At 42.2% G+C, this 25144-nt stretch overlaps 1 protein-coding gene across 1 annotated transcript in view; it reads right to left on the bottom strand.

Annotated features, from left to right (window-relative positions):
• TPH2 (tryptophan hydroxylase 2) overlaps positions 1–25144 on the bottom strand; it is an 88813-nt gene that overhangs the window by 6464 nt on the left and 57205 nt on the right. Inside the window, 1 exon segment of the mRNA XM_088025641.1 lies at positions 2693–2788. Within this exon segment, the coding sequence (XP_087881767.1) occupies positions 2693–2788 (96 nt within the window).

The following is a 25144-nucleotide window of genomic DNA, read 5'->3' as shown; positions in this document are numbered from 1 at the left end:
CACCAAAACCTCCAATGACTTAGCTGGGACCTACATATGGGCTGCAGTTTGAAACAAGAGATATTTCACTGCAAAAAGTAACTCCTTTCAAAATTGTGTGTTTTACACATGAATTTTTACAATGCTATCAATAAAGTCATCCCCCCATCCTGTGTTCAGGATTATCATGTGTCCATTCTAACAGAAGTTAGAAGTACTCAGAAGCTGTGGGAGGGTTCTGGACATTTGCCCAGAGCGGGGTGGAGATGAGTAGAGGGAAGCAGGTATAGAAAGCGTCCTGTGTTATGTATTCTCTGTGAGTAATCAGAAGATACTTCTCATAGGAAGAATTTCTGAATTGTAAAAATGGTCCAAAGTAGCAATCATTGGGATGTTGGAGTGTAGACATTTGAGAATGGAAGAATGCTAATGACTAGAGGTGATGGACCAGAACAAGATTCACGGCAGACAATGCCCTTTGGTGTACACAGCCCTAACTGATTTGATTTCCATTTTCAGACGTTTCTGTCCACACACATAGGAACAAAAACAACAGATTCACCCCAGTGCTGCCTATACATGCCCCATTAACCCGATTAGAGGACCCTGTCGAAAGCTGGGGCAATGAGAGAGATTTGTTTCTTTTGTTTCTGGTGTCATTTACAAACCTTCTGAGGAGAATGTAAATAGATGTAGCTCAAGAGATAAATCATTTTCTAATTCTTTTTTCATGGAAATCAAGAAGCACTCTACAAAAGGCATGGGTCTTACAAGGATATGACATCATGCTATTGCTGTGGGCTTTGGCCACTGTACTGAAATTAACCCCAAGTGGCTTTTTGTTGTGGAGAACTTTGTTAAAAAAAAAAAAAATTACCACATTACATCAGGCTTTTGTCATGTGAAATGTTATCATCTACTCCAGCCATGTGGAACCTCAGGTAGCTCCCTAAACGGGCCAGGATTTGACAAGAGCACACATGCTGCTGTCCACTCCCTGTTCTGTGCATCTAATCCTCTCCTCATTCATCCTTTCCACTCCTCAAGAATCAGCTTGGGCAGCAAGGCCCTTGTCAGAAGCCTTCCCCAGCACAACCTAGCAAGTGCCAGGCCCACATGTCACACTTTGCATTATCTGATTGGCTGTTTATCCCCTGCACCAGAAAGTAAACCCTCTGATGACAGCGACCCCAGGCTGTACAGCCTGCTGGTTAAGGGCTGGAATCCTGCAGGGTAGGCCACCTGGACTTGGGTCCAGCTCCAGCACTTATTAGCTGTGTGACCTTGGGCAAGCTCCTTAATGTCTTTATGCTTCAGTTTTCTCATCTGTGAGATATTATTATATTATTATTAAATACTGCTTATCTCACTGGGTTGTTATGAGAAATAAGTGAGTTAATATGTTTAAAGCACCTATAATACTAATTGAGGTCTGCTTAAGTGTCCACTGAGGTCACCGTTATGTCCTTCTCCCCCCCCCATTCCCCTCCTTCTCCTTCTTCATTATTTATATCCCCAGTGACTGGCACAGTACATGGCACGTAGTAGGTACTCAATCAAATGTTTGAGGAATTAATGAATGAATGAATGGAATCATAAAGTGAATACTCAATAAGACTACTTACACTGTACCTTTCAAGAATATAAACAACCAAAAAGTTCCAATAATCATCTATTTCCTAACTATATTATATAAGGATAATCAATACCCCAAATAACACCTTAGGGTAGTCAGTAATCCTGATCTTAGCCTGGGTAATCAAAGAAAGATTAAATTATCATCAGTACCATTTCCAGATTATACATCACACAGCATTCTAAATTCATCAAAACTTGCTATCCTCCAGCGGCATAGACAGCAATTCTTAAGTAACCAGGATACTTAAATTAGCAAATGATCCAGGCCCCAACATTTCTGAATAAATGACCATTTGCTGTACTTTAAGACAAAAAAAAAATAGCATTCTTTAGGCATCGCTACACATATTAGCTACCTCTCTGAACGTAGGTTTATTTAGGGTTTTTTTCCAAATTATATATGTCCACAAATGTTTGAATACACATTAATTTTGAAGAAGCTAAAATAATCTCAAATTCCCCTCTGAGGAGTAAATTCTAGGGTGTCCATGGGAGCCACGGGGATAACAGAAATGAAAATAGCCACAGTACTCAGTCGGTTAAACGTCTGCCTTCGGCTCAGGTCATGATCCCAGGGTCCTGGGATTGAGCCCCGCAACGGGCTCCCTGCTCAGTGGGAAGCCTGCTTCTCCCTCTCCCACTCCCCCTGCTTGCGTTCCCTCTCTCGCTATCTCTCTCTGTCAAATAAATAAATAAAATCTTTAAAAAAAAAAAATAGCCACACTATCCTTACAAGGAAATTTCAATCAGGAGGATCAGTGCTAACTTGCTGCCCACTTTTCAGCACTAAATTTAGGCCAGTCATATGTTACCCAACATTTGAGCATAAATTTGTAATTCCTGTTGATCTGTGCACATAGCTGCTCATCCATCTGAGTCACACCACAAACCTAGAAAGGCATGACCCATTTTCAGAAGTGCAAAAAGTTAGGTCAGCACCCACATCTGAGGTGCCAAATCCTCTCTATTAAATATTTATGGGGTACCTTCAAGTAGAACTGCTCAGACAAATCAATATTTCCATGACCTTGAACCAGTTTGCCTGGGAAGGATATTTTCATTCACAGCTTCATACCTTTAATTCTCCAATGGAGGAAAGGAGTCCAGCTCCATAAGCCCGCAGTTGCCCTTCTTGCTTGCAAAGGCCAAACTCGATTGTGAAGAAATAGCACTGAAAAAAAAACATGGACACAAATCCAGCATACTAGTCAACATAGTTCTTCTATAGAATAAAATGGCACCCAAAAGAAAATGGTGCCCTGGGCATAATCTCTTCAACATTGTCGATTTAAATACATTTGAATTAAGAACAGTCATTGAAATCTATTCCCTTGCTTAATAATCCCTCCCTAGGTTAAAGGTATATGGAAAAGGTATTAACTACTAAGAATTTTATACTTAGCAGATTCAGAAACCCCATAAGTCAAATCATATTCCTGGCAATAATTTTTTTAAAAATTTAAAAAAAAGCAACACAGACTTAGAAATGAATGACTATATCACAGTCATAACACCGTAAGAATATGCTACTGTACGGGTGCCTGGGTGGCTCAGTCAGTTGTTAAGCATCTGACTCTTGGTTTTGGCTCAGGTCATGATCTCATGGGTTATGGGATTGAGCAGTGCATTGGGCTCCACGCTAGCAGGAGTCCGCCTGGATAGTCTCTCCCTCTGCCACTCCCCCCACTCACACACTCTCTCTCTCTCTCTAAAATAAATAATCTTAAAAAAAAAAAAAAAAGAATATGCTACTGTGTTTACCAAATTGTGTTTCAGCTGACATAAAAAATTTCATACAAATGTGGAAAAATGATTTGGAATCCAGTAATTCCAAACTGATTTTTACAGTTTTTTTATTCATTCAACAAGCATTTGGTGAGTACCTACTAGGTGCCAATGTTTGGTAAAGAACTGTGGTAAAGAAACAAGAGCAAGAACAAAAGAACAAGTACATGCTTACCAAATTACCAAAACCACAATTTTACTATGATTTTTTTAGTGAGATCTTAAATGTATATCTTCGTATGCTACACACAGATACACGTATATGTGTGTATATATACAAATATATATAGTAAAACCACTTCATTGACTGAGCTTCACCAGCATCAACTACTACAGCTTCCCCAAGACATTGAAATCTCTAATTGTTTCTGTTGATTTTAGGACACCAACCTAGACAGACAGAAACCTCTGTACAACCAAAAGCCTCACGATGCTCTTGGGAGAGGCTGAAATCACACTACTCTTGCTCTGAGAGAAAAGTGAGAAGTTGACAATGAGCAATACAAATTGCATCAAATTAACACTGTCCTGCATGAGTGAAGATAGAGTACTGACAGTGTTGAGAAAGAATTTAAACACCCCTGAAAAGTGGAAAATGATAATTATTTCTAGCCCATGGCAGTTTGCTCTATTTTTATTTGGAGGCTGAGATGTCCCCTGGTTCGGAAGGGTTTTATATTTTTTCAATGTGAGGATGATCTGTGAAGTTGAATGGGCTGAACCCAAAGGACTGGTCCTTGCAGGTCAGGGAGCTCAGCCTCCCGAGGCAAAACTTCCTTTCCTGGGGCACCTGGGTGGCTCAGTAGGTTAGGTGTCTGCCTTCGGCTGAGGTCATAATCCTAGGGTCCTGGGATCAAGCCCCGCATCAGGCTCCCTGCTCATGGGGGAGCCTGCTTCTCCCCCTCCTCCCTGCTCATGCTCTCTCTTGCTATCTCTGTCTCTCTCTCTCTCAAATAAATAAAATCTTAAAAAAAAAAAACTCCTTTTCCTGTTTCACCTCCCCAAAGGGCTAAACTTATAGTCTTTTCCTACCCCATCACCACTCACAATGCCCACCAGCTCTCCTGCTTATTCTGTTCTGACTTTTCTTTCCTTTCCATCATACCATCTTTTTGACATGGTCTTTAATTTCCTTACGTATGATACACAGGGTCATCTGTCTCCCCACTCTAAACTATAAGCTCCACGAGAGCAGGTATCTGCTCATCTGCAATAGGGGTTCCCAACCCCAGCACTGTTGACATTTCAGGCAGGACAATTCTTTATTGTGGGAGGCTATCCTGGGCATTATAGGACACACAGAGGACAGCATCCCTGACCTCCGCTGACGAGATGCCAGTAGCACCGTCTACCCCACTTGTAAGAGCTAAAAATGTATCTAGACATTGAAAAATGTTCCCAGGGGACCAACATCACTTCTGCTTGAGAACCACTGATATAGAATCATGTCTGAAACATAATAAGAGCTCAATAAATAGTTGGTGAATAAATAAATAGCGAATGAGAGAATTATCTCTAAGTCAGGCTTCCTGTGTGGCAGCGTGACCTGAAGGAAAGACATGAAGGGGCCTGAGTTCTAGTCTTGGCCCTGCTTCTTTTTTTTTAATCAATTAGTTAACAGATAGTGTATTATTAGTTTCAGAGACAGAGTTTAGTGATCCATCAGTTGTATATAACACTCAGTGCTCATTCCATCACATGCCCTCCTGAATGTCCATCACCCAGTGACCCCCCATCCCCCCACCTACCTCCCCTCCAGCAACCCTCAGTTTGTTTCCTATGATTAAGAGTCTCTTATGGTTTGTCTCCCTCTCTGATTTCGTCTTATTTTATTTTTCCTTCCCTTCCCCTCTGATCCTCTGTTTTGTTTCTTAAATTCCACATGAGTGAAATCATATAATTGTCTTCCTCCGACTGACTTATTTTGCTCAGCATAATACCCTCTAGTTCCACCCACGTTGTTGCAAATGATAAGATTTCATTCTTTTTGATGACTGAGTAATATTCTGTTTTATACACACACACACACACACACACACACACACCCCACATCTTCTTTATCCATTCATCTGTTGATGGTCATCTGGGCTCTTTCCATACTTTGGCTATTTGGACATTGATGCTATAAACATTGGGGTGCAGGTGCCCCTTTGAATCACTACGTTTGTATCCTTTGACTAAATACCTAGTAGTGCAATTGCTGGATCGTATGGTAGCTCTGTTTTCAACTGTTTGAGGCACCTCCATACTGTTTTCCAGAGTGGTTGCACCAGCTTGCATTCCCACCAACAGTGTAGGAGGATTCCCCTTTCTCCACATCCCCGCCAACATCGGTCATTTCCTGCCTTGTTAATTTTAGCCCTTCTGACTGGTGTGAGGTGGTCTCTCATTGAGGTTTTGATTTGGATTTCCCTGATGCCGAGCGATGTTGAGCACCTTTTTCATGTGTCTGTTGGCCATTTGGATGTCTATTCATGTCTTCTTTCACCCTGCTTCTAATTAGCTATGTGACCATAACCTCTCTGGCATGTAGTTTTTCTACCCATGATGTTCATTCATTCATTCATTCATTCATTCTACAAACACTCCTTGAGCACCTATCAGATTCCAGAATCTGCTTTAACTGCTAAGGATATGCAATGAACAAGGCAACAAAGTCCTTAATCCCATGAAGCATATTTGCTACTGGGATGAGATATAACAACAACAAAAACCGATATACAGGATAATTGCAGGTGTAATATCCTATATAAATAATAAATCCACGTCACGTGTCAGGTATTAAGCAGAACAGATGGCTGTTTTAGACGAAGTGGTAAGGGAAGGCCTCTCTGAGGGAGCGATATTTAAGCTGCAACCCACTTGAAAAGCAGCCCTTTGTGGAACATCTCAGGGAAAAAGCATTGCCAGCAGAGGAGGCAGGTGCAAAGGCAGGAACGGATTTGTATTTCCAAGGGCAGTAGGAAGTCATGGGAGGGCTTTCAGGCAAGAAACAGACATGTTCTGATTTTGTTAAAAGATTGTGCTGGTGCTGGGTAAAGAACAGACTGTCGGCTGGACAAGAGTAGAAGCAGAGAGACCAGTTAGGACAGAGGCAGCCAAGGAGCTAGGAGGCGAGTGACTTAGAAAAGGACTTGGGCCAGGGGTAGCAGGGCATAAGGAGGAGTCGGTATCACAGAGGCCTCAGGAGAAGAACCAAAATAAGAGATCTGAGTATGTGTCAAAAAGTAAAAATACAGCCCTCAAGTCTGTCCTCCCCCACCAAATATATATATATATATATATATATAAAACTTTTTATTTTTTTTAAGTAGGCTTCATGCCCAGTGAAGAGCCCAACATGGGGCCTGAACTCACAACCCTGAGATCAAGACCTGAGCTGAGATCAAGAGTCAGAGGCTTAACCAACAGAGCCTCCCAGGTACCCCGTCCTCCAAAAATTTTTGCACAGTCCTGTGTACAATGAAGAGAAGTGATTGTATCGTCATAGAACAAGAGTCCTGGAAGTTCAGCCTCCCATTTCACCAAAAGGAAAACTCAAATTCAAGGAGGTAACGTGATTTACCCAGGACCAGTCTACATGGTGACATTTAAGAGAGCTAGAGCTTCAAATTTTAAAGAGCTCGACATCTGTCACATTTTAAAAATTCTAGGTAAAAGATTAATAGATGCATGATTCTCCCTTACAACCAAAAAATGGAGAAATAAAAGTCTAAAAGAGGAAAACTAGAATCTTATAGCATCTTCTTAGTATGTTTTTGGCTGATTTCCCTAATTTATATTGTATTTATAGCGCATGAGGTAAAATCCTTGGAGCCTTAACATTAAATACAAAAGAGTTTGTAAAAAAAAAAAAAATAATAAAAAGAGAGAGAGAGCGAGAGAGCGAGAGAGCAGTCATGTTCAAAAGCCTCCAAAATACACATATGGAGCCAGCTATAGGAGCATTCGGGTCAGCCTGTTAAGGGCATTTTTAATTTTCCTTATGCTACATCAGTGCATACATAATGATATAAATCAAAACAGGCTGAGAGAGCCCTTGAGAAAGTCTCGTGTGCCATACACATGGTCTTCACACAGGTTTGGCATCCCATCCTATTTTAAAGCAGGAATTAAAAGGTCTGCATCAACTCAACCTAAAGGTTCAAAGTTAAATCTATCAGTGTGTCTCTGGTCCATGTGCTTCTAGAATCAGGGCAAGCTCAGAGGAAAGAGCCACTGCGCATCTTCCTTCCCATCACTCAGAATGCTCTCTGGCCCCATACCTTGTCTGGGAGTCCTTCCAGAAACTCTGACCTTACATAGCTCCATCTGCTCATTCGTTGTCTGTTGTCCTCAACCAAGGAAGCCTACATGCTAACTTCTACAGCCTACTCTCCCCCGGGAATTAGACCTTTGGCTTTAAGAGAGTTTTCCATTTGCAGCACCATGTGTGGCTAACAGATAAAGAGAAATGGCAAAATATACCCGAACCTCAGGTGTTGGCAAAATTTGAATTATGGACATGCTCAGGACAATTCTTCTCTGTTTTCAAGACTAGTGGAGATCTCACAAGACAGAGTGCCCTGGGCATGATCGCTCACGGGCAGCCGGGACAACTGCACCTTTCTTCTGCCTGGTTTGAAATGCAAAGCCTGCTTAGAGTTGGACTGGATGACCCCTTAGAGATCTTTTGGAGTTCAAGGGATAACTAATTGCTTCCCCAAATTTTAAGAAAATATAATTTGTTTTCCTTAGAGCACTCTCCAGATGTGGATCTATAATATATTCCCTAGAGATTTACCAAATAAATATCCTACCTATTAGCAAAACAAAACAAAAACAACAACAAAAACCCACCAAAAAAACCCCTGAACATTACAAGAGCACCTGTAAAAGAGAATTGCAGATTCTTGGCCACTAATGTCTTTCAAACAGAAACAAATAACACGAAGACTATCACCTCCCAAATTAAAAGGTACCTCTCATCAAAGCTGATGTTCACGAATTCCAAATTTTACATACCGCTAATTATATGTCATTATTTATAACTATTTTATTTGAATATAATTACATATAATCATTAACTGAAAACCCAAATAGGAGTGATAGATCGGACCTCTTCCACAGAAGAAAAGCAGAATCATTTACATACATACAGTCATTAAGCAGAAAAAAGTCTGAGTGACAGTCGGAAATCCAAACCCTGCTGTGGAGTAAGAGCCGCAGAATGTGCCAGGCCCGGCATGTGCTTAGGAAAATGAGCTAGGTCGCCCAATGCTGCCATCTTCAGGTGACTACTGGTAGTACACCACTCTTGCCACAGTTCAGGTCTACCCAGCGGGCAGTACAGCAAGCTTGAGGGAACCAAGTCCACAGACACTGGACAGACCAACAATTATACACTGGCCCTCCGTGGTGACTTCCAAAAGCGAATGCTGCAACACCTTTCTTCTGTTTGGTGTTAGGTACCTGAAGCTTTTGCACATATTCCAATTAAAGAGAAATACAACTTTTTCAAAGAACTCTTGATGAAAAGAGACATTCACTATTCCATTTTCCCTTTTAAAGGGTCCTTTTGCCTCCCACTTCCCCCACGCCCTGCATTTCTTGAAATAATTATATATCCTCTGAGGGCCATTATGTATTCTTTTTTTTTTTTTTTTAAGATTTTATCTATCTATTCATGAGAGAGAGAGAGGCAGAGGAAGAAGCAGGCTCCCAAGGAGCAGGGAGCTTGATGCGGCACTCGATCCCAGGACTCCAGGATCATGACCTGAGCCGAAGGCAGATGCTTAACCATCTGAGCCACCCAGGCACCCTCATTATGTATTCTTAAGTTGGATTGGAAGCGTGCACACAAACTTCTAGGGAGAAACCTGCTGTCTGCTTCTTCCACTTTCTCCAGGCGAGTGGCTTCAACACGTCACTTAGTAAATGCCTGAAGGTGGGAGTAAGTGATATATTTTCTCTACCACTTTCACTAAAAATTCGATCTTTGCATACAGGTAGTATATATTTTAAAATAATCACCTATATCCTTCCACATCTAGAATTCCTTTATCCACATATCCAGGACACAGACACAAAGCCAGAAGCTAGCAAAGAGAGTTTAGAAAAGCCCTGAGATGTGCGAAATTTGAATTACTTTACATCTAAAGGAATCTCAGGCCCTCACTGAGATCTTATTTATCCTTATCTTATACACAGTCCAAAGTTTACTTACGTAGCATTAAGCCCATACCCTAACATAAGAGGGGAACATGAAAAAATAGACAAAATTCAGACCCAACAACTCAAAAAACACAGAAATATAAAATTTGACACGAACATACAAACCTCAGTAAACAGTTCCATACCTGAGGTTATCACTAAACAATTCAACAATGATGCTAAAGCATCAAGGTAATAAGGAAACTTAGCCAGAAGATGTCCCAGTTTAATGATGTGTTCTCAAGGATGTCACCGTACTACAAACGTGTTATCTTACTGTAACTTGAGCTAGAGCAGTTATTACTACACATTTCCACGTTATAGGTGGGAAGACTGAGACTCAACATTCCAGTGATTTTTCCAGATTCCACAACTCATGGTAGGCAGGGCTAGGAATCAAGCTCATTTCCTAACTTCAAATCCAGCGTTCTTTCCTCAACAAGTGCACTTATGAATGCAGGGCCACAGTCAGCCAGTCACACTGGCACAACAGTTCCTGTTGTTGAAAGAACGAAATCCTTCCAGAATGGGTGTAGAGCTGTCATCCCATACTCCCCTGGTTCCCCGCCCCCATGCTGCCTTGGCTTCTAGGTTCCATCCCTCACACCCTCCCCACCACCACTGCTCCATAATCTAGCACATAAGGCTCAGTGCCTGCTTATAAAGCTGGGACCTCAGAACCCCATTCTCACACAAGTGCTATTTGGTGGCTGGATCCTAACAGACGGATAAAGGAAGAATGCTACTCAAAGATGTTCTAACATCAGGGGTTTGCACCTCTGATAAGTGTAAAAAAAAAAAAAAAAAAAAAAACATAAAAGGGGCTGTGTGTCTCACAGCCCTGCATTCACAGTGCTTTCTCTAACATCTTTCCATCTTAGCTCAAACAAGTAGCACATTAAAATATACACTTGAGGACTGGTTGAGAGGTGGAACCATTCCAGGTCCCCTCAAACTCGCCCCTCTCCTGCCCAGCCCCAGCTACTGGGGTTTGAATTTTAGCTCCATCAACATTTCAGTTTACAAGCAGCAGTGGGTATCTTCTCTCCTTTGGCCCCAATTCCCTTCATCTCAATTAAATTGCAAATGACAAGAGGATTAGGACTGGAATGAGCTGTGATAGCTAAACCGGAAGCTTTGGGACAGATATGTCAGGACAATAAAATCACCATCAGCAATCAAAAGTGAACACAGGGACTGCATCGCTTCAGCCACAGAAGAGCCTCATGCCCCTGAAATGCACCCACCCCCAATCACCAGACATCAGTTTCTATTGTCATTTCTTTGACCATTTAATCTGCAAACAACCCCAAGAGTAGCACGAAAAGCCACATCCCACTAGGATGCCCTGACCAGCCCGGGCGGTGTCTCCAGAACAAGGCGTCCTGACTGGGGAAGGGCTCAGGGACAGGGTTTCAAGAGACAGCAGAAAGGGGGATTTTGCGAGCTTTGGTATTTTGCCCTGGGCTACTCCTGTGTAAAATAAAAGTGTAAGAGATGCTAGGAACTGAGAGCTAGAATCCATCCGTTGGTCACTTGCAGTCCTGGGGCTACAACTGCTCTGTAACCACAGCGCTCAGGCACAGCTCAAAGCCTCCCCTGGCAGAAGGAAGCTGCTGCTCGTATGTTCACGGATCTGGGGGCCAGTGGCTGTGCAGATTCTGAGGACTACTGTCTAAACACCTTGTGTGATGGTAGCTACACCTGGATTTCTGTACTCATTTTACCATGAACCTCTAAACGAAAATCGCTGTGGCTCTTGGCAAGTCACCACTTAATCCAGATACAATTTCTACATTGATATTTACTAAATTCTCCTGTGCTAAACTCTAGTTGAGATTCCAGAAGGAGGGAAATACCTGGTCCCTGTGCACGAGAAATGCGCAATATGTCTGGGGATACCAGATTAATATAAAAATAATAATTTAAAAAAACTGCTGTTTTTCTCCTACCGCAAACTCACTCTGTCTTGAAATTGCAGTGTGCTTATCCGTCTCTGAACATGAAGAATATGAAGTCTGTGTTGGACTTTGAAGGATTAATGGGATCTTAGAAGGGCTTTGGGAAGAGTGGAAGTTACTGGAAAGAGTAATATCAAGGGGCTGGGTCGGGGAGGGTGACATGGGAACCCAAAATGAGCACCAAAGGAAGGTAGAGGTAAGTCAAATTATGGAATGTACCAGATCACAGACTCCACTTGAACCAGCAGAGACTGCTTCTTTCGCTAGTGGTTCTCCTCAAATCATGACAGACAAAAACAAGTAGAGAAAAAGAGGAGGGTTGGGATTTCAGTAGAGTCTTGTCAGCTAGAAAACGATGATCCTGAATTGTGGAAACAGCATATATTGTCTTAGGTTAAGAACTGCCATTGAATGAATTAAAATGTAAAACCCTAAGCTCTGAGGAAACATTATAGCAAACCTTGTGGAAAATTGATCATCAAATATAAGAGGAGCATCCGTAGGGGGAAGAAAGGCATCAGCAGAAAACAACTTTTATTGAAGAATACATTGACACAGGAGATTTTCAGCAGCACTGCTTCCGTTGGGATTTTTCTGTGCGTTTCTTAACTACTGCTCCCTGTATTTTTCTGGTGCTTCCAAGAACAAATGGATGATTTTGTTTAAGAGCCCTCTGGCCATTTCAGTTTTATTGTCCCTCCTTCAGCTTATCTCTGAGCATTTTCAACTTCAGAGAAGGCCACCTGACTTATCACTTAACATTGACTAGTTTTTACATCAGGCTTGAATGCTATTTTTTTTTTTAATTAAGACAAAGGAGAAGGAATAGAAAAAAGACGTATCACGGATTAACAGGAGTGACCAGCATTCACTTAACATCAGAGCCACCCGAGCAGTTGGCCCGGCCCTGAAACCCTGGCAAAATTCACTCTAAGACCCTCCATCCCCAGAGCTAAATGTCAGGTCACAGTGGCCGTGTCCCGACCCAATTACAGACCTTCACCAGGGTAAGGTCCATACTTCTCCATAGGGCAGAAAAAGACCCTCCACGACCCAGCCCCTGCCTCCTCCAGCCTCACCTCTCAACCTGCTTCCTCCCTGTTGCCCATCCCTCAGGGAACCATTTGCCACTGTGCAGACTGGCCATGCTCTCTTCAGCTTCCCAACTAAGCCTTTGCACACTGCCTTCCCTCTGCATGGAATGCTCTCGTCACTGTCCAGCTCCCCGGCCTAATTCCTGCTGGTGTGACAGCATAGGGGGCTCTCTTCTCTCGCCCAGTGCAGCACGTATGGGTCCATGTGGAAATCACCGGGCTTCCTGCCTGTCCTCCCCACCAGGCTCTGACTGACTTGTTTTGGTTCTTGTCGTCTAATAGCTGGTCTCGAGCTTCCTGACTGATGTGTAGGAGTTGCTCAGCAAATGTTAAAGAAGGGAGGAAATGGTTAAACAAGAAGAGTTTCCCAGTGGCCTGAGCAAGAGTGAGCACCCGTCTTCCAGAGCAGTAACTAACTACTACTCTCGGTAAATTTTCCAATAAAATAGACTTTTCTGTAAAGCTGAAAAGCCTTCTACAGAAGCCGTCACATCAGTTTTCACCTACAGCTTCAGAAATGGACCTGTCCGCTGACCTCCCTTCAGCAGCAGCCCACGGCCCTCCAAGCCGGCGAGGAAGGGAGGAGCCGTCCTACTCGCAGGCCTTCAGGAGTGAGGCTGAAGGTTGACTGGCAGGTACCTCCCGTGGGAGCTCAGTGGTCTTGTGATTAAGGGGCCTCTGGCCTTCTTCATCACAAGCAGTAACCCTGAAAACCCACTGATTCCGACATGTGGATCCTCATCAAAAATACTGGGGTGGGGGGGTAGTTCTTTAGGTGGCCATGTCTCAAATTTGTAGCCAAGTGGAGACTCGCCAGGGAAAACACTAACTGTGCTTTGTCAGGGTAGAGGGGAGTCTGACTGTGACAGACCCAGGCCCTGAAGGGCCTCATAGCCCAGGCTACTCAGAAGTAGCCGCCATGAGGGGTTTCTGTTGGCATCACTGCCCAGACCTTCATTTAGCTGATGATGACACCTGAGATCCAACAGATGCTATTTTCTCCTGGAGATGAATTTGTGAGATGACCACCCATCCAATGCTGTTTTCCACAAAAACAGCATTGTGGCTCTTTAAAAGGTATTATGAATACAAATAGGCTTCTCTTTAATGCCCACTGGACCTACAGGTATTTTGAGTTTCACAAATCAAAAGCTGGTTTTATCTTCAGCAGTCTTACCTCCTGGGACCCTAGATGTAGTACACAAGTCTCAATACAACATCTCCACAACAAAGCAATTCACGTAAGTTTGGCTCTCTTTTTAAAGCAATTCCATCTTTTTCCAAACAACCACCTACTGAACTTATTATACAACTAGCTACCTTGAAATGGCTAAACTTCACTCTGAGGACAGACAGACACACACACGCGCGTGCACACACGCACACACACACACACATCATTTTCATACCAGCTGCATGGATCAGCATTCCATTTATATATGTGCTTCATCTACTTTGCACAGAAGACCTAGTTAAGGAAATTCTATAGGTTTGGAAGTGTCCAAGAACTGACTTTTATAAACTAAGCAATTCTGAGCTCCTTGAAGGAGAAGAAAACTGATGAGCCCGTTCACAGCCATCCATCCTATGGCATGTCCTAAAATGTTCTGCATCAAATCACACATTCTCCCCAGATGTGGGGATTTTAAAGGTCAGCTCTTGAAGGCTAGTATGAAAAATGAGGTTTTTACTGACTCCCAAGTAAGCTGTGGGCAGTCACCACTGCCTTTCGAGGGTCATTTTATTTTTATCCCTGCATTACTAAAAGCAACACCCTCCCAGACATCAGGGCTAAAGAACTTGCACTTGCTCACTTATTTCTTTCCAGGCAAGCCCAAAAATCCTGGAGATGATTATATGTCTGAAAACTGATGGGAAAGGTGTGTTTAGTGGGGGGAGTTCATTCTCGCCACTCCATTGCACCAAGCCGTCTTCTATTTTAGGTTATTAATGAAGCCATGTTTCTTTTCTAGTCACTAACCATCAGCACTACCATCATCATCTCTCACTCAGAGTCGACACTAACCATAGAGCTCTATGTGTAAATGGAGCTGAGAAGATTTACCTGTGAATTGGGGTCCCTGTCACAATGAGGGTCTACAGGTAATTGAACCTCCAGACGGCATTTCAGCTCAATTGAGCTCCCCTATCTCTAGTAATAACCACTGCGCGTTACTGAAAGTTACTCTCTACTACGGTGCTAAGCACTTTACATCGCGCTCACAACAACTCCGAGAGGCAGGCACTGTGACGGTAATATAATATGGTAGCTTGAGCGCTTTGACTTTGGAGTGAAAGATCAAGCTTCAAGGGCAGGCTCTGCCATTTACTTGACCTTAGGAAAGTTATTTAGCCTTTCTGAGTCTTAGGTTGTCCATAAAATGGAGAAAATGAAACAACAACTAACATTTATTGAATTCTTACTATTTGCCAGTGTTAAATCCACCATTTTACAGCTGGGGAAACTGACACTTAGGCTCAATAACTTGGGCAAGTGTGGAGTGATAAAGCTGGATTGGAATCGGTTGTGCCCAACCCCCAAGTCGATGATGTTGGCACGATATCACACTGTTTGCCCCCTCTTGTCAGCGACTGAACGCTGCAGACCCCCACAATTGATGTTCCTAAGAGTTGGGCATGGCATATGCCAGGAAAGCTGTCTAGCTTGCCTGCAGCCATCCTTCCACGGCTTGCCCTGGGGTAAGTGCCTTCCACTCCTCAGTGGCCCCAGAATCAGACAAGGAACCCAGCACACGCCTGTCGGGAGACAGTGAAGAGAGGGCACTCGTAACTACTCATTAAAGGAAGCCATACCTTCTGAGTCTTGCAAGTGGGAAACAGCACTGCTAATAGTCCAGCTCAGGAGACCTGAGACTATAATAAATTAGGTGAGGAAATAAAATGCATCGTGCCCAGAGCACCAGTCCCTCTGTTCCCTCTCCCTTCCTCTAGTCAACAGATTCCCCTAATCATAAGGGGGGGACAGGCAGGTGACTAGAGATGAAATTTTACTTCTCAATTCAGGACCATGTACCCGTTCTAATAGAACAGCAACCCCACTCTGGCCAATTGTCTCCTTGGGTAAAAGCAGTCTGAGTCCCAGAGACACCGGTCTTTTTAAGAGAAGCTAGGAATCCAGATGCTCATGGGCTAGCCTCTGATGTGTAAATACACACCACTTTTTAAATTTAAGCAAAGTGTAGGCTATATATATATATTCCCCCCCACTCCCTGCCCCCATCCCTCCCCTCCCCAGCACCACCCCCATCCCCACCACCCCACATTAGCCTGAATCCTGCTTCTGCAACAATAACTTGCCTCCAGGACACCAAGCACATGTCTCTGCTGCCTCACCTGGTCACACCTTGCTCTGACATCCTAAACTCCTGAGAAATGGTCTGGTGCACTAGATCAGGACTCAGAAAATCTCAGCGCTCAGACCTGCCTCTATTTTACTGCATGGTCTTGGACAAGTCATTTCAGTTATCTGAACCTCCCTTTATTCATCTATATAATGGGGGTTCCTTTCCTCACCAAATTTTTATTGAGCACCAATTGTATGCACAACACCCTGTAGACACCAGGGACTGCGTTCCCGGATGATAATAGGAGCCCCGCCCATCCTGAAGCGCTATTGTGAGACTCAAATGAAGAAACACAGGTCAAATGCTCAAGCAGTGCAAGAGCTGTAACTCAGAGGAAGGTTCCCTGTTCTGAGGCGATGAAGACCACAGACGTCTTCATGGCTGATCCATCCCATCTTGGGGCTCCGATTCTACAGAGAAACTACCTTCCGGGTCGACAACTGTGGGCTTAATTACGGGTCAACAGTTCCTGAAAATCAGAGGAGCTTTCTGATATGCAGACTACCCACTGAGAAGCAAAAGTTTCCTAAAGTACTAACATCTCTTCCATCAGTAAGCATATATAACAGCAAATAAAAAATTATCTGACTGCTGAGAAAGTCTTCCCCCCAGAAACCACCTCTGATCATCCTCAACCTGACGTAAGTGCCCTCCTTTTCCTCTCTTTGAATTTAGCAAGTTGTATTTAAATCCCTGTTCACTTCTGTGCATCCCTCGCTAGATTCTAAGTCCCCAAGGAACAGGACCATGTCTGCCTGCTTCATAGCTGAATCCCCACTGCCTGACACATAATAGATGTTCAGTAAATGTTTACTGAATAAGTAAGTGAACAGGCCACAACTGATTCTGTCAGAGTTGTGGAAAAGATGTTTAATAGGGATACAGCAAGGTCACGCCTTTGTTAAAAAAAAAAAAAAACACCTTTGCGAAGAAGCGGGACCCAGTGTGTATTTCCTCACCAATTATAGCTTTGGCTTTTATCGTGGAAGAACTAAGTCTCCTTCATTAGAGTTGAGGGAGGAAAACGTGAACAGCCCAAAAAAAGTTTTTGTGAGCGCCGAACATTTAAATGTTTCTAAAGTATGCCATTTTACGGTATCTTCCCATGTTTTATTACAGAGAACTTTTAAACCTTGCTAGTTAGACACTGACATAGGACCCCTGTGTACAAACACAGAGACACATCCAAAATGCATCCAAAGTAGAGCAAACAACATCTGGAACTCTTCCAATAGCTTCTTTGCATACTTTCATGTTAACGCAACCATCTTACAGCCCAAACAGCCAAACTGCAAACACCTGGCTTGAATTCTAAGAAATTTGAACTCATCAGGAGGAGCAGCTGAGATGTGAAACCCCCAATTTATTGCTTTCTTTAGTTATTAAGGGAGTGCCGCATGTATCAACGAACAGCATCACTCCTTATCTGCTTGCAAAATTTAGTCCGGAATTCGCAGTTCATGTGCTCTCATCGGCACAAATAATATTTATTCATCTGTTCTCTCCGAAGCTGTTTCCTGCAACTTGCCTTTCTCGGTGTTCACTCGGGGCGGGTGTGCTGTTAACTCTGGGGAGGCCTCCTCCATCTCCAGAGAGAAACTTGACATCTTTCAAGGGAGGACTTACCTTTATTATTTATGGTTAAAATGCTTTACATCGCAAAGCAGCATGCTGCCTCCATCCAAAACCCCTTTGTAATATAAAGGGCATAGTCGGCATTTTGGAAGGGAAAATCTGAGTTGTTAAAGGTAGAGAACTACTCAAGGTCACATGGGGGTCCTTCCTGCCCTTGAGTCTTACTGATATGGCCACCTTGATCCCTAAGTGTACGGTCACGTCGAATATGCTAGCTAGCAGGTATCGAACGGGCACTGGGCTACAGCAGCTTTACAATGCATTAGTCCTCAACAGCTCTGCAAGACTCAATTGTATTACTATTCTCACTTTAAACATGAAGAAACCAGGGCACAGAGAAGTTAATTAACTTATCCAACATTGCCCAGCAAATCAGTGTTGGAGCCTGGCTGTGAACCCAGGTAATCTGACCCTAAAGTCTGCACTCTGAATTATGCACTCACGGGACGGCCTCGCTAGCAGGTCCCTAAGGCGCACTGGCTCAAGGAAAACCACATAGTGCTGTACGGGGTGGGCGCACTCTATTTCATTCCAGCTTTCCCTTTTACTCCCTACCAGAATGCTTCTCTGAGAAGGAGGGGTATGGGAAGTGCTATGGGGAAGGATACTGATGACTTTACACAAAAAGAGAATAGGAGGGATGAATATGGATTAGATAAAAGTAGCCCTCACTGAGAGGGACAATCTAATGCAAAGACAGAAAATGGAAGATTAAAATATGGAGGGAAACCAATTTTTAATTAGAAAGTAGCACCTGCTTTTTTCTCCGACATAAAAGAAAAAGGAGAAGCAAACAAAGCTCATTAGCTACATAGGATGTTCACTGAAACACTCTGCAACTTACCTGAGTGAAAAGTCATAAGCCCCATATTTCCAGAGTACTTCCAATTTATTCTTGCTTCTGGAGATGTAAAAGATACAGTCTCTCCTGACAGCACAGGTGTTTGATAAATGGAGGAACACCTCACTGCTCCTTTTTCCAAAGCCAGGACTCCCTTTACGAAGTTCTTATTTGATGTGGCAAAATAACTTCAGAAGAACAAGAAGGCTATATACCAAACGTTAACAGCGGTGATCCCTGCTCTGATATTACAAATGATCTTTAGATTTTTTTCCTTCCTTATCCATTTTTTACATTTTTTTCCCTACAGTGAATATACGTCACTTTTGTCATACGGAGGGGAAACAAAGAGTTTTGGTAAACACTTTTCAATAAAGGAGTCCCCAAGTCACCCTGCCTCAGCACTCTCCTTCATCACCAAGGGAATGATTGTTTACGGACACCATAAAGGACAGACTGGCAGACCCTGAAAAGAGTGATGAAGCCCATGGGTGATTTATTCCCCTCTATTCTCCTAGCATTTCTTACATCCACTGCGGATTTCAGCCCTCAAATGACAGCATTTCCATTCTCTCCCCATATGCAATCCACCCATCGGAAATACTCCAGAAATGCCCATCTTTACAGTGACAAGCATATAAAACTCTAAGCAAATTACAATATTTCTACAAGGGGAACAAAGAGATTTTTAATCACCGTGTGTTCAATCTCGTGTCGTGTTTCTTATTGTGTTTCCATTCATTGTGGTGGCTCATAATGTACAGTAATACATTTTACATCTACTAAATGCATTCTGGGTTTTTATATCACAGCTCAGAAGAATAGCTTTGAAAATCCTTTTGACTCCTTTATTTGAAAACTACATTTGTGGAATGGGGTAATTAAATTCCTATAGTTCAATATAATATTACCTCTGCTATTCTAGCTCATTAAAAAAAAAAAATCCCCACCATCTTCTCCCTGCTTTTGCTAGAAATGGAATTACACCACAGAAATTTCTGTTAATACAAGTCTAAGATTTTGAGAGCCTATTCCATTGTAGTTAAACCGGAAAACTCCCTCTTTTGTACATCTTTATGGAAATTAAAATGACTGTAGAAATCTTCTGAGCTTGATGAATGCATGCTAGCTTACTTTGAGGAGAAAAAGTAAGAAGGGCTCAATGTCAGGGCTTTTGAATCACAGGAAGACGTTATCTCTAGATGAAGAGCTAGAGGATTCAGGGCCTTAAAATGACTCTAAAATTAGGAAATCAATAATACAGAACTTTTGGTGCAGTAGGATTTCTTGGGTAATGGCAAGATCGAGAACAACCATATCTGAGTATGATGTAGATAACGGCGTGGCATATACATCACAGAAGTATTTCATTTCATTTGCTCCTCATTCATTATCAGGTGGTAGGAGAATATGCCCCATTTAAAGAAGACATTGGAGGCACACAGTGGTGAGGTAATTTGTCCCGGGATACAAGTTTAGGAAGTAACCAAGCTGGTACTCATATCAAGAAGACAAGAGAGAACAAATGTTGGCAGGAAGGTGAAGACAAGGGGACTTTTTTGCCCTGTTAGTAGGAATATAAATTGGTACAGCCGTTATGGAAAGTAGTATGGAGTTTCCCTCAAAAAGTTAAAAATAGAGCTACTGTATGATTTAACAGTCCCACTTCTGAATATATATCCAAAAGGAATGAAAACAGGCTATTAAAAAAGATATCTATGCTACCATACTTACTGCAGCGTTATTCAAAATAGCCCAGATATAGAAACAACCTAAGTGCCCGTCAATAGATAAATGCCCAGAGATGTGGTATTCAACGGAACGTGATTCAGCCCTGAGGAAGAAGAAAATTCTGCCATTTGCAACAAGAATGGACCTGGAGGGCATTATGCCAAGTGAAATAAGTCAGACAAAGAAAGACAAATACTATAAGATCTCACTTATATATAGGATATAAAAAAACCAAACTCATACAAACAGAGACTAGAATGGTGGTTACCAGGCGCTAAGGAGCAAGGGATAGGAGGAGGGATTGGCCAAATGGTACAGACCTCCAAATATAAGATGAAGAAGTTCTGGGGATCTTAATGTCCAGCATGAAGATTAGAGTTAATGATAGTGTATTACATACTTGGAAGTCGCTAAGCGAATATAGCATCACAAAAAAGAGATGGTAATTATGTGACATGCTGCCCGTCTTAGCTAACTACTCACTCAGATTGTGATATATAAGTATATCAAATCAGTACACTATACACCTTAAACTTCCACAGTGTTATACGTCAATCATACCTCAATAAAGCTGGAAAAAGAAAAAAAAAAAAAAAAGGCTGGCACTCAAGCCCCACAGAGACTAACTTTGGGTTCAGGCCCTTTCCATCACATTGCACCACACCACATACTGTCCATCAGACACCCCAAAAGCAGTTTCATCAACTGCTGAGAGACTCCAACTGCTGGCTCGTGGTGCTCCTGCACAGATAAAATTAAGTGGGCACAGAGCTCACTCAGCACACAAACAGAATGAACTGCTACCAAAGCAGCTCTATGTGTCTGAGTCTCCAAATATCTAAAGCAGGTTGTTGGGCTTGTTTCCCCCTCATCTGCAGTTAGACGAGGGCTCGCTGAAGCCCCTAAGGATACAGTTTTAAATGACAAAGAGATGTGGGTTGCAAAAATATACAACTATTCTGAATTGCAAATCTATTTGTTTTTACCCATCGTGAGCAATGTAGAGCTCACTTTTTAATTCCGAATTATGATGGTGTCCTCATCATAATACAAATAGATGGCAATGCCCTCATAATGGCAAGGATGCATAAGTGAAACATACACAGAGAGAAAATGGCCTTAGCTCCAACATCAAAGTTCCCAGAAGAGAGCTAAAGTCAGAAGGAAGTGCGCCCAGGCAAAAGAACACTAAGGGGAAACACTCAAAAAGTTAAGCTTTATGGGGCTAGCTGAAAAAATACAGTGTTCCTACAAGGTGCTACAATTTTTCTATATGCAAAAAAACATGAAAGTGAAAGTAATGAGTTGGAATAGATACTATTAACTTTTAATTAAGTTACTCTTAGAAATAACGCACACACTGATCATCTGCCCAAACATCTCAATTAAGAATGTATAAAAGTGCATTCCTTCCAGCTTTTTGTCAGCTTTGTATCAAATGATCCAAACAGTTGAACTAATTCAAAGACTCTACATGGAATAAATAAGCCTGGGGCTTATTTCCAGCTTTCTGTAGAGATACTGAAATGGTCATTTTTAAAGTCATCCATCTTCAGAAAGAACTAGAGCTGGGCGTAAGTCTCTTAAAAGCATACGTAAGTTTCCCCCTCTCAGCCAGGTAGGCAAAGACGAGATACAGGGAAACAAGCTAATGTCCTTCCGCAGGCAGGAAAATATTAATTAGCAATTCATAAACTAAGGTTACCTTTACAAGTACACTTCCAGTGTGAATTATGGTCGATTATTAGTTTAAGACTGAGTGTACATTTCATTACCACTCTCAGCGTGAGAAAGTCCTGGTTATAACTGGAAATTCAAACACACTTGATTCATGACCATCAAAAGCCCCAGTCAATGCAAACTCTTTTACTTGGAACAAATAAGTTGTTTCTTTTGATAAAATACAAACAGAACTTTATATTATTAATTTCCTGACAATCCTACTCTGAAAAGAAAAAAAAAATTAAGCTGGTGACCGGTTCTCTGCTCACAATGAATTCTACCCTTTCAAAAATCATTCTAGACTTGTATCTCCTAAACTGTGTTCCTTGGAATATTAAAAGCTTACGATGCTGATATGCATTCCATAAAAAGAGACCTCAGCAACCATATAATGTATTTCCTTAATTCTCAAGTTCACTGTTTCACATTTTAACATGTCCAAAATGGAGCTTCATCTTACAATGTCAAAAACTGCTAACTAAATCTTTTTCCCCCTTTAAAAAAAAGCTATTAAATTAAAGGTATATTTTATAACCAATGACATCTTAAAATGGATGAAACATGGTAAGTTTGGAGAAATAATTTCTTATTACCTGTGGAGATTTCACCCTGCACATTACCACATTAAAGTCTCTGAAAAGTCCTACACTTTACAAACAAAGCTGTTTTCTTTATTTAACTCAATGTTTCCCAAACATATTTGCCCATCGATCCCTTCTTTTCTAGAACTCATAATAGCATTTCATGAGACCAATGTTCTCGGAACACATCCTGGGAAAGACTGCTTCATTTTTCTATTACCCTTGGCCAAGCCTCTTCGCTCATCAGCTTTCCAAGACCCAGTGACAGAAACCTTCAATCATAAAGTGAAGGTAAACATGTTTCAGAGTCAGCAGAACTGAAAGAATGACCCAAAACTCTCTGTAGAGAGAAAATGCCAACTAGGCCAGAGGCCGATTGATTCTGCTTGGAAACATCTGTGGTGTATTCATACTGATTGCTTTCTCCACAAATGATGCACAGCTTTGTCTGTTTCAAATGCCTTTATGATGTGAGAAATGAATAGACGGAATTGAAGCCATCTGCATGGTAGGATGGGACGCACGGTAGGACGGGATGCACCGTTGGGTGAAAGCACCCCTGTACATTGCCCAACATTTGGAGGGAAGAGAAATCCATATTTTTCTAGGACTGGTTCCTAAATTTACTTCATCAACAAGTTGCTGTTTGTGCATTCCCATAAAATTGAATAAAATAAGTCATATGGCCAAAGGGCAGGCAGCAGGAGAGTTTGAGAGCAGACACTCAAAATGGAACCAATGACATGGCGCTCACTGATGCAAGCGTCCATCTTTAGGGCCAGACTAAGTCTTAAATGAACTCATCTCCTACCACACAATATTTATCTGCCAAGACCCTATGAATCTAATTTGCAGAAAAAGTATCAAAATATGGAAATAGGACCAGAAGATTACCATGTGCCTTTTGAAAGACAGACTCAAGCATTGTCTAACAAGCCCACCTGTCTAGCAGGTCAGCTGACTCTCTTGGACTAGCAGCATCGTCATTACCGGAGATCTTATCAGAAATGCCAGATCTCAGGCCCCTTTCCAGACCTACTTGATCAGAATCTGCCTTTTTGCAAGATCCCTAGGTTATTTTATAGGCATTATGGTTTGAGCAGCATTGATCTAGGGAATATAACCTTTTTCTGACTTCCCATTTACTGCTCATCGGGGCCCAGATGTCGTGAAGCTAGATGTTCACTCGTGAAGATGGAAAAATGGCAAGTTATTTTTCTCTATTAAACACGCAAATGTTTCTTGCCTGGTAAGAAAGACACCCTCAAGGTTTATGGGGGTGCTGCCCTGTAGAACATAAAACATTTTACACCTTATTCCAGAATTCTCTTTCAGGGACGACGTGGTCTCAGCCCCTCAATTTACCATCCTGCTTTTCCCTCATTAATGAGTTAAATAAACCTTTGACACGTGCTCAGCACACATGCATGACCATCATGCTTGTAACTGTTTATGGTTTCATTCAAACCCAGTCATCTCTTGACAGGGACAGGACACTTATCTCTAGTGAACATCCCAATAGTCACCCCTTCTTGTCCGCAAACAGTAATTAAGAACATCCACTCTGACAGAGAGATGAAGACCTACCCACAAGGAGGGTAGGTCTAATGTATAATCTCACTTCAGATACAAGGGCTGGCAACTGAGAGCCTGTAGTTCTGTTTCAGCTTGCAGACATGGTGTGTAGCCAAAGAACATTTTGTTTCATTTTAATTTTTGGATCTGAAGGCCTTTAGGTGTAATATGTATTCTCCCGGTCTCCATAGGCTCCTACACTCCTTATTGTCGTTTATCATGCTGTTTCACACATTTGTTACCTAGCTGGCCCCTGAAGGCATTTAAGTTTACATCCCTTAAAGAAGGCACTAATCTATTAAATCCACTTAAGCCAGCACTACAGTGGGAAATGGCTCGCCTCAGAATCAGCACACTCGAAGCAGCCCTTATTGGGAATATTTTTGCCTATCTATCATGCGCAGACCCCGGACGACTATGACGGGTATAAAAAGTGTACAGCTGCCAAAACCGGTGGCCTTCTTCATTATCCACCAGAGGGCAAATTATTTACACGTGTAACGATGCATTTGAAATACATTTACCACACATCATCATCAATTTCTTCAGATACAAAAGAGTTTCATTTAAACGGTTCTCCGAGCATAGAAGCCACTGCCCACATAAACAGCACAGATAGCTTCATTCTCAACACTGAGCATTATTGAAATGTCAAAATAAATATCATGCAGAAATATAGCAAGAAGAGGCACTCTTGCTATAGGCAGTAGCCTGGTCCCTCTGAAATCAGACCCAGGAGTCCAAAAGTGGCTCTGGACAAAACAGTGTAGTGGGGCCAATTCATCCTAGTGGACGTTGCTTTCTTCCTTGGATGGACTTGTTGACAGCACATCAGAGAAAGTTCTTAAGGGTCTGCCTTTACACGCGTGACTCTGTTTCGTAAGTGCTTAAATTCACTAAACAAGGAAAAGCAGGCACTACATAAACAGAGTCATTAATAATATAAATCTCACCTAGAGGAAAAGAATAATTTGGCCTGTCTCATTGTGCCACATAAATAGTGATTTCTGTGGTTTTCCATTTGTCCTCTCTATGGATTTTTCTC

Source organism: Eumetopias jubatus, unplaced genomic scaffold (assembly GCF_037043125.1).
Source record: "Eumetopias jubatus isolate StellerSeaLion01/CBP00866 unplaced genomic scaffold, mEumJub1_p1.0 scaffold_8, whole genome shotgun sequence".
NCBI classification, from domain to species: domain Eukaryota; kingdom Metazoa; phylum Chordata; class Mammalia; order Carnivora; family Otariidae; genus Eumetopias; species Eumetopias jubatus.
The sequence above is the reverse complement of the archived record's forward strand: the minus strand, read 5'-3'. Positions and strand labels throughout refer to the sequence as shown.